Source organism: Gekko japonicus, unplaced genomic scaffold, assembly GCF_001447785.1.
Source record: "Gekko japonicus isolate JY-2015 unplaced genomic scaffold, Gekko_japonicus_V1.1 scaffold4518, whole genome shotgun sequence".
Classification (NCBI taxonomy): domain Eukaryota; kingdom Metazoa; phylum Chordata; class Lepidosauria; order Squamata; family Gekkonidae; genus Gekko; species Gekko japonicus.
In genome coordinates this window covers 13803-23203 of record NW_015161547.1, presented here as the reverse complement: position 1 = coordinate 23203, position 9401 = coordinate 13803, and the positions used below count along the sequence as shown (strand labels likewise).

The 9401-nt window shown below is 55.4% G+C and overlaps 1 protein-coding gene across 1 annotated transcript in view; it reads left to right on the top strand.

Moving 5' to 3' along the window:
* NARFL (nuclear prelamin A recognition factor-like) overlaps positions 1–9385 on the top strand; it is a 13309-nt gene extending 3924 nt beyond the window's left edge. Inside the window, exons 4-10 of the mRNA XM_015429290.1 lie at positions 38–194; positions 892–1010; positions 1633–1762; positions 2980–3052; positions 4439–4576; positions 5621–5778; positions 8535–9385. Coding sequence (XP_015284776.1) covers positions 38–194; positions 892–1010; positions 1633–1762; positions 2980–3052; positions 4439–4576; positions 5621–5778; positions 8535–8776 — 1017 coding nt within the window. The 3' untranslated portion in view covers positions 8777–9385. The remainder of the gene's footprint in view (positions 1–37; positions 195–891; positions 1011–1632; positions 1763–2979; positions 3053–4438; positions 4577–5620; positions 5779–8534) is intronic.
* Positions 9386–9401: the final 16 nt, after the last annotated feature.

The window sequence follows — 9401 nt, the reverse complement described above, 5'->3', positions numbered from 1 at the left end:
CCGCCCCCCCCCCCGGAACCCATCACCAACTTGGCAGAACTCTTTTCTGTCTTCCCCAGGGGTGGACTTTGTCTTCGACACGACCTTCTCCCGGAACTTCAGCCTACTGGAGAGCCAGCGGGAGTTTGTGCGCCGCTTCCGGAGGCAAGCCGACGACGAGAGGGCGCTCCCCATGTTGGCTGCCGCATGCCCAGGTGAAGCTCACCGGTGGGGTGAGAGTGGCGTGGTGGTGGTGGGCGGGGACAGGAGAGTGGACTGAGTTGGGGGTGGGGGGAAAGAGAGGCCCCCGGCCGACCCAGGAAAATCGGGAGCCCTTGGCCTCCCTCGCTCCCAGAACCTGGGATCGTCCCTCCCTTCCCATCACCTCGATGTAGGAGCGGCTCTTGGTTCATCGCCAGAGAGGAAGGCAGGGAGGTGTGGAGGTTGAGAGGGGGCCACGGCTGAGAGTGTGAAATGTGAACAAAACGCACGTGGTGGACCCCTCCCCCTGCAAGCCGGGCTCCTCCCTCCTGCCCCCCTCCCTCCTCGCTTGTTGGGTCTTTCCTTCTTCCCCCAGAAATGTTGTGGGATCCTCCTTGCAACTCCATCCCAGAGGGCACACGGCAGCTTCGGAGAGCCAGTTTGGTGTAGTGGTTAGGAGCGCGGACTCTAATCTGGGAGAACCGGGTTTCATTCCCCACTCCTCCACATGCAGCCTGCTGGTGACCTGGGGTCAGTCACGAGTTCTCTCAGAGATGTTCTCTCAAGAGCAGTCGTCGGGCCCCACCTACCTCACAGGGTGTCTGCTGTGGGGAAGGGAAAGGAGAGTGTAAGCCGCTCTGAGACTCCTTCGGGTAGTGAAGGGCGGGGTATAAATCCAATCTCTTCTCTTCTCCTCCTTTGCTCTTTCAGGTTGGATCTGCTACGCCGAAAAGACCCACGGGAGTTTCATCGTCCCCTATGTCAGCACGGCCAAGTCGCCCCAGCAGGTGATGGGCTCTCTGGTCAAGGGCCACTTTGCCGAACAGCAGGTGAGGCACTCCTGAAGGCTGCATTTCGTGAGGAAGCCGATGCGCGGGACTGAGATTTGGGCTGACCTCTGGCCAGGGAGTCCCAACGGACCTGGAGCCTGAGCCTGCAAACCAGTCTGTAGCGGTCTTCCTGCAACACTGGGATGGACCCTGGTCCGAAAATCTCCAGAATGCTTTGAACCAAATCCAAGCTCCATTGGAAGCAATTTGGGGGGGTCGCATTCTGTTGTGTTCTGCAGAAAAAAAACCCCTCTTTTGAGCCAGTTTGGCGTGGTGGTTAGGAGCGCGGACTCTAATCTGGGAGAACCAGGTTTAATTCCCCACTCCTCCACGTGCAGCCGCTGGTGTGACCTTGGGTCAGTCACAAGTTCTCTCGAGCAGTCCTTGAAGGAGCTCTCTCAGCCCCACCTGCCTCACAGGGTGTCTGTTGTGGGGAGGGGAAGGGAAAGGAGTTTGTAAGCTGCTCTGAGACTCTTTCGGGTAGTGAAGGGCGGGGTATAAATCCAATCTCCTCCTCCTCCTCCTCCTCCTCTTCTTCTATCACAAAGAGATGTTCGGCCTAGACTGACTTGGTTCTGATCTTCTGTATTGATCTTTAACACTCGCTCTCCCTTCCTCTTAGCGCTTGAGGCCCGACCACATCTACCACGTGGCCGTGATGCCCTGCTACGACAAAAAACTGGAGGCCTCCCGCCCTGATTTCTTCTTCCAGGAGCACCAGACGCGGGAGGTCGACTGCGTGATTACGACAGGTGACTAGCGGACCGGGCCAGAGAGTGCGATTCCCTTAGCGAAGGACAGTGGCCGGCCCCTCGCCCCCTTCACCAGGACTCTCTTAGAAAGCGGGAGGTGGTGGTTCTTCTCACCGTCACTGGCCAGTCTGTCCTAGGCGGGGCACAGACTGAATTCCTTTCTCTCTCCTCCCTCCATTACCATGCCCTGGTCCCCAGCCATTTCACGTGGGAAAGGAGAAAGGAACCTGTCGATTTCAGCCCCATCCGCTCAGGGCAGCTGACCGTGCTGCCTTCTCAGTCATGCTCCTCAGGGCCAGAGGTACAGAATGAGAAGGTGCTGTTTCCAGAAACGCAGGGAGGAAAGCGGGGATAACGGAGGGAGACTACTTTGCCAGAGCAGCCGCTAGGGACAGCCCCAGAGGAAGGCCAGGCCGTCCTGTCCAGCTTCCGGCATCTCTCCCAGACAGGTTTTTTTTTTTGGGGGGGGGGGCCCATTTATTGCATTTATTAGCAGTTCTAAGTTGGGATTTTAAATTGGGGGGGGGGGTATGATTTTTTTTTTTGGATCAGGCCAGTGGCCCATCTAGTCCAACACTGTCACACTGTGGCCAGAAATACCAGGGGCCATCAGGAGGTCCAGCAGTGGGGCCAGGACACTAGGAGCCCTCTCACTGTTGCCCCCCCCCAAACACCAAGAATACAGAGCATCCCTTGCCCCAGACCGAGAGTTCATATCTGTCCCTTGTGGCTAATAGCCACTGATGGACCTCTGCTCCATATGTTTATCCAGTTCCCTCTTGAAGCCGTCCATGCTTGTATCCGCCACCACCTCCTGTGGCAGTGAGTTCCATGTGTTAATCACTCTTTGGGTGAAGAAGGACTTCCTGTTATCCGTTCTCACCCGACCGCTCAGCAATTTCATGGAGTGCCCACGAGTTCTTGTCTTGTGAGAAAGGGAGCAAAGTACCTCTTTCTCCACCTGCTCTATCCCAGGCATAATCTTGTAACCCTCGATCGTGTCACCCCCTCAGCCGTCGTTTCTCCAAGCTAAAGAGCCCCAAGCGCTTTAACCTTTCTTCATAGGGAAAGTGTTCCAACCCTTTGATCATTCTAGTTGCCCTTTTCTGCCCTTTTCTCAAAGCTATACTATCCTTTCTGAGGTGTGGTGACCAGAATTGCACACACTATTCCAAATGCTTTATGTTTAATCTGTCGCCTCTGTTCTCTCTGCTCAGGAGAAGTTGTGAAGCTGCTGGACCAAGAAGGGGTTTCCCTTCCTGACGTGGAGCCCGCCCCACTAGACGGCCTGTAAGTGCCTTTTTCTCGGGTGTTGTGTTCCCTTGCATTCAGATCCCTCCACTCCTACGCCATGTTTTGAACCTCATGGATTCCCCTGCCCCCCTCCTGCAGGGAAGCCTTCGGCGGCTTTTAACCCTCGCTGGCCACGCTTGAGTCTGCAGCAAGGAGAAGAGCGGAAGTACCCACTCCCTAGAGGTTTCTGAACCTCTGAACGCTCACGCAGGGTCAGCCTGTAGGGCTACCGTCCCATTCCGTGCAGTGAACATGAGAACATCAGAGAAGCCGTGTTGGATCAGGCCAATGGCCCATCCAGTCCAGCACTCTTGTGTCACACAGTGGCCAAAGCCCAGGGGCCATCAGGAGGTCCACCAGCGGGGCCAGAACTCCAGAAGCTCCCCCTGTTGCCCCCCCCCCAAGCACCAAGGACACAGAGCATCCCTTGCCCCAGACATAAAAGAAGCCGGGTTGGATCAGGCCAATGGCCCATCCAGTCCAACACTGTATGTGTCACACAGTGGCCAAAACCCAGGGGCCATCAGGAGGTCCACCAGCGGGGCCAGAACTCCAGAAACCCTCCCACTGTGGCCGCCCCCAGACACCAATACAGAGCATCACAGCCCCAGGCTTCTTTTACAGCCAATGTTGGATCAGGCCCATGGCCCATCCAGTCCAGCCCTCTGTGGCACACAGTGGCCCAAACTCAGGGGCCACCAGGAGGTCCACCGGCGGGGCCAGAGCTCTTGGGGTACGGGTGGACTGTAAGTTAACTATGAGTAGCCAGTGTGATGCAGTGACAGAAAAGGCTAATGCGTTTTGGGGTGTATCACCAGAGGCATAACATCCAAATCACGTCATAGTCCCGCTGTACACTGCATGGGACAGGCTGCACCTGAAGTCTTTGAAGTTCCGGAGGCCTCCCTTCAAAAGGGACGTGGACAGACAGGTGCAGAGGAGAGCGACGAGGATGATCGGGGTCCTGGAGCCCTCTGAGGAAAGGCCGAGGGACTGGGGAATGTTCAGTCTGGAGAAGAGGAGTTTGAGGGGAGACAGGATGGCTCTCCTGAAGTCTTTGAAGGGCTGTCCCTTAGAGGAGGGCAGGGGGCTGTTCCTGTGGGCAGCAGAAGAGAGGACTCGCAAGAATGGGTTTAAATTAAGGACGGGAAGGAGTTTAGGGAAAACGTTTTGACAGTCAGAGTTGTGCAACAGTGGAACCAGCTGCCCAGGGAGATGGTGAGCTCCCCCTCCCTGGCAGTCTTCAAGCAGCGGCTGGACAAACCCTTGTCAGGGATGCTCTAGGCTGATCCTGCGTTGAGCAGGGGGTCAGACTAGATGGCCTCTGTGGTCCCTTCCAACTCTGTGTGGTTCTAGGATTCTGTTCTGTGGTCCCCCTCTTAGATTCAGCAGTTGCTCCGAAGAGCGGGTCTTTGGCCATGCCGGAGGCGGTTCCGGGGGCTACCTGGAACACATCTTCAAGCACGCAGCAATGGAGCTCTTCGGGATTCAAGTGGAGAAGCTGGAGTATAAGCCCTTGAGGTACCGAGTTCGGGTTTCCTCCCGGAGCTCCCCTTGAGTAGCCTAGCCAGGATGCCTTCCCCAGCAAGAAAGTCTCTGCGTCCTGGTCATTTAGTTCAGGCCCGCTGGCTGCCGGTTGTTCACAATTCATTTGGGTCAAAGAATTAACTCCCTACTTTGCTCACAAGTGTTTACAGCCGTTTGAGCTAAAGGACGGAGACGAGAGATTTCTGATGTGAATTTGGGAAAGGGGGCCTGAAAGGCAGCTGCCAGTTTGGTGAAGGGGTTAGGAGCGTGAGCTCTAATCTGGCAGAACCATTTTTGATTCCCCACTCCTCCACATGCAGCTGCTGGGTGACCTTGGGTCAGTCACAAGTTCTTTCAGAGCTGTTCTCTTAAGAGCAGTCTTCGAAAGAGCTCTCTCAGCCCCACCCACCTCGCAGGGTGCCTGTTGTGGGGAGGGGAAGGCAAACGGATTGCAACCTTAGGGGTTAGGGTGGGATAGCAAATCAAATAAATAAATAAATAAACCTGCTCTGAGACTCCTTCTGGGCTGCCAATTAGTTTGCTCTGGAGCCCTCCTTCCTGAGCGAAGACAAAAATGTGTGAGCCAGAGGCTAGAAAACCGTGAGCTAGCTCACGCTAACTCAGCATAGAGGGAACACTGCTGCCAGCAACCGTGCAAACTGTAGATGAGAAAGGAGGAGGCATTTCTCCCCACAACCCAACTGGCTCCCCCTCCCCCCAATAACACCGTGCTGCTACCCTGTTTCCCTGAAAATAAGACCTACCCCAAAAATAAGCCCTAGCAGGATTTCTAGACATTTGTGGTATAAGCCCTAGTGTGTCTTCTTGAGAAAAAATAAATATAAGACAGTGTCTTATTTTCGGGGAAACACGGTAGTCAACATTCTCCAGTTCTTGGTTTCCTCTTGAACAGTTGGAATGTTCATGAATGTTCCCCGAAAGCGCAGCCAAGAGAGCTCACAGGCAAGCGCTGTCAGGGAGAAGCGACCGCAGGCAAGAACTGCACCTGTTTGTGTTTCTGTCTGCCCCCCCTTTCAGAAACAAAGATTTCCAGGAGGTGACCCTGGAGCGAGACGGCCAGACCCTGCTGCGCTTCGCCCTGGCGTACGGCTTCCGGAACATCCAGAACTTGGTGCAGAAACTGAAGCGGGGGAAGTCGCCCTACCACTACGTGGAGGTCATGGCGTGCCCTTCAGGTGGGTGTTGGGGGGGGGGCTGGGAGAGCGGCACTGAGCCTTGCAAAATACAATTGGAAGAGAAGAAGAGGAGCTTGGAGTTATCCCCCACCCCTCACTGCCTGAAGGAGTCTCAGAGCAGCTGACCATCTCCTCCCCCCACTCCCCACAACAGACACCCTTGTGAGGTAGGTGGGGCTGAGAGAGCTCTCTCAAGGACTGCCCTTGAGAGAACAGGTCCAAGAGAACTTGTGACTGACCCAAGGTCACACCAGCAGCTGCATGTGGTGGAGGAGTGGGGAATCAAACCCGGTTCTCCCAGATTAGAGTCCGTGCTCTATGTGCCATCCGGTTGCAACTGACGTACAGTGGGTTTTCAACTTTCGGAGGTGGTTTGCCCTCACCTGCCTCTGCATACTGAACCCTGGACTCCCTTGGTGGCCTCCCATCCAAGTACTAACCAGGGCCAGCCCTGCTTAGCTCCCGAGATCAGCCTAGCCTGGCCTGTCAAAGTCAGGGCCAGCCAGGGTTAACGCCCCTTTTTTAATATACACCACAAGACTAGCTGAAAGAAACGACAAGAAACTGGGAAGACTCTTGGGCGAGGCTCTGTGGTGGCAATAACTGGAAAGGATGGTCCTGAGCAGTGTTCCCTCTAAGCTGTGGAGTCTTGTGAGCAAAAATTCTACTTTGTGATCCCCTGGCATTAAAGTTGTGAGCAAACAATTTGGCTGCTGCAGTCATTAGTTTGCTCCGGAGCCCTCCCTTCCTGAGCTAAGACAGAAATGTGTGAGCCGGAGGCTAAAAAACTGTGAGCTAGCTCACACTAACTCAGCTGAGACGGAACACTGGTCCTGAGCAGTGTTCCCTCTAAGCCGAGTTAGGGTGAGCTAGCTCACGGTTTCTAAGCCTCACACATTTGGTCTTAGCCCGGGAAGGGTGGTTCCGGAGCAGACTAATTGACGCGGCAGCCCAATCGCTCGCTCACAACGCTCATGCCAGTCGCTCACAAAGTAGAATTTCGGCTCACAGGCCTCCACAGCTTAGAGGGAGCGTTGGTCATGAGAACAGAAAACCCCAAAGGCTGAATAATAAGCATGTTCCCTCTAAGCTGAGTTAGTGTGAGCTGGCTCACAGGTTTTCAGCCTCCGGCTCACCCATTTTTGTCTCGGTTCAGGAAGAGGATGGGCCCACGAGCAAACTAATTTGTGCTGCAGCCAAACGGCTCGGCCCCAATTTTAATCCCAGCAGCTCACAAAGTAGAATTTTTGCTCACAAGACTCCACAGCTCGGAGGGAGCATTGAGCATGCTGCCTAAATTCCTGAGGTGGTTGGTAAAGCTGAAGAGAAACTGTGGAGGTCTGGATGACCGGTCAATGGGGAAGGCGAACTGGCCCAGCAGCACGGACGGACACCCGTTGCCGAAGCCACACTTTGGCCCTCCTGGGTGTCTTCCCACAGCATCAACGAAGTACACACTTGCAGAAAGGTTTTACTTTATTTGAAGCTATAGGTGCATGGACAAAATCACTGTTCAGAATGAGGGGGGTTCAAAGAGCATGGCATGTTATAGTACATTCAAACTACTGCGGCCCAATTGCGGGGGTTCCCGCGCACGCCATCGGGCCTGGGAGCAAAAGCTTCTAGGCAGCATATGTTATCTCTTTCTCACGGTGTTTCGTGAGAGCCTCCAGCAACTAACAAGCAGCGGCAACCACCTTTGGCCTTGAGAGATATAGACGTTTTGGCAGGCTAAGCAATTATGCGCATCAACAGTTCTACATGTGAAAGTGAAAGCAAACAAGCGCACACAGAACAAATAAAACAAAACATTGGCAGCTTGCTGACACTGGGGCTTAAAAAAAAAATTATATATTGGATCTATTCATCGCCCGATCCCTGCTATTGCCGGGCTCTGGGTGACGTGGAGTATCCCTAAAACACAACCAGATGAAATCATTAGAATGTGAATAACACATATCTGAAGAAAAGAGATGGCAAATGCTAACCGATCTGATTTCAGACTGCCGGCTACTTTGCAGGCGGGGGGGGAGAGGGCAAAAGAAAGATCAATGCAGGAGGAATGAGAAGGGTGCCAGCCAAGAAGGAAACTGCCGCTGTCCTCAACCAAAGGTCCCATTGGACTAGTGGGGAAACGGAAGGAATGAACCAAATCCATATATATCCTCCGCTCAGGAAAAGGAGGACTCCAGAGCAGACTAATTGATGCAGCAGCCCAATCGCTCGCTCACAACTTTAATGCCCGGAGCTCACAAAGTTGAATTTTTGCTCACCAGACTCCACAGCTTAGAGGGCGCATTGGTGCCGGCCAAGAAGGGAACCCTTGCTGTCCTCAACCAGAAGCCAGGTCGATCATCTCTGCCTTACAGGCGACGCTCCCTCTAAGCCGTGGAGTCTTGTGAGCGACAATCCGACTTTGTGAGCTCCTGGCATTCGAGTTGTGAGCGGGCGATCTGACTGCAGCATACGTTAGTTTGCTCTGGAGCCCCTCCCTCCCTGAGTTAAGACAACAACTGCGTGAGCTGGAGGTTAAAAAACCTGTGGGCCAGCTCACACTGACTCAGCTTGGAGGGAACACTGCTCACAGGCCCTGCGGGATTGCAGTCAGTCCGGCAGGGCCCTGGTGGTGTTTGGCAGAGAGTTCCGCCAGGTCGGGGCCAGGACCGAGAAGGCCCTGTCCCTGGTCGAGGACAGCCGGATCTCTTTCGGGCCAGGGACTACCCCCAAGTTGTTATCTGGCCCCTCTTGCTCCGCAGGGTGCCTGAACGGGGGCGGCCAGCTCCGAGCGGACGGCGAAGCCGGCAAAGATCTCCTGCTCCAAGTGGAGAGGCTGTACGAGTCGGTGGAGCCGGAGAAGCCCGAGGCGAACGAGGGCGTGAGGGCACTCTACACAAAATGGCTGGGAGGCCCCACGTCGGAGCGGGCGCGGCAAGCCCTGCACACCCAGTACCACCCCGTGGAGAAGGCGAACGCTGCCGGGTTTAACATCAAGTGGTGACCGTGTGGGGGGGTGGGGGGTGGCTCTCGTGCTCGGATCCAGGTCGAAGCTCCTTTCGGGGGCAGTGTCCCGAAGGCGGCCAGTGAAAGGGGACAGGCAGCTTCAGGAGCGAGGACGGGGCCCGTACCAAAGAGCTGGCCAAAAATGAGGGCTGATTTGGGGCTGGGCTGCAGAAGGGAAGAAATACCGGGGGGGGGGACTTGTGCACCCCCCCTCCCCATTTGAGACCGATCCCAGATGGTGTTTGTCCCCTCCGGCCAAAGCTGGAGATTCCGTGCCCTGCTTCAGCTCTCAAGCTGACGCTGTCAGGAAACCTTCCTTTGAGGCTGCCGTTTGCACGTGCGCTGTGAAAACGGCACCCCCTCCCCCCCCCCGTGGGGCAGGGATGTTAGGGGCCCCGTTGCTTTCCTGTGCCCTTCTCTTACGACACGGGCTGCCGGGGTCCTCCAGGACACTCCCCTGCCATCACGCAGGGAGGGGAGGGGACCCCCTTTTATCTGTCTCCGTGGGTCAGGGTCCCCACTCAAAAGGCCAGACGTAGCTTGTGCATTCGGCTCCTTTGGGCTGTGAAAGTTGGGCTTGGAGAAAGCAGTGAAGGCCTCCCGGGGGACCGACTTCCTGCGGA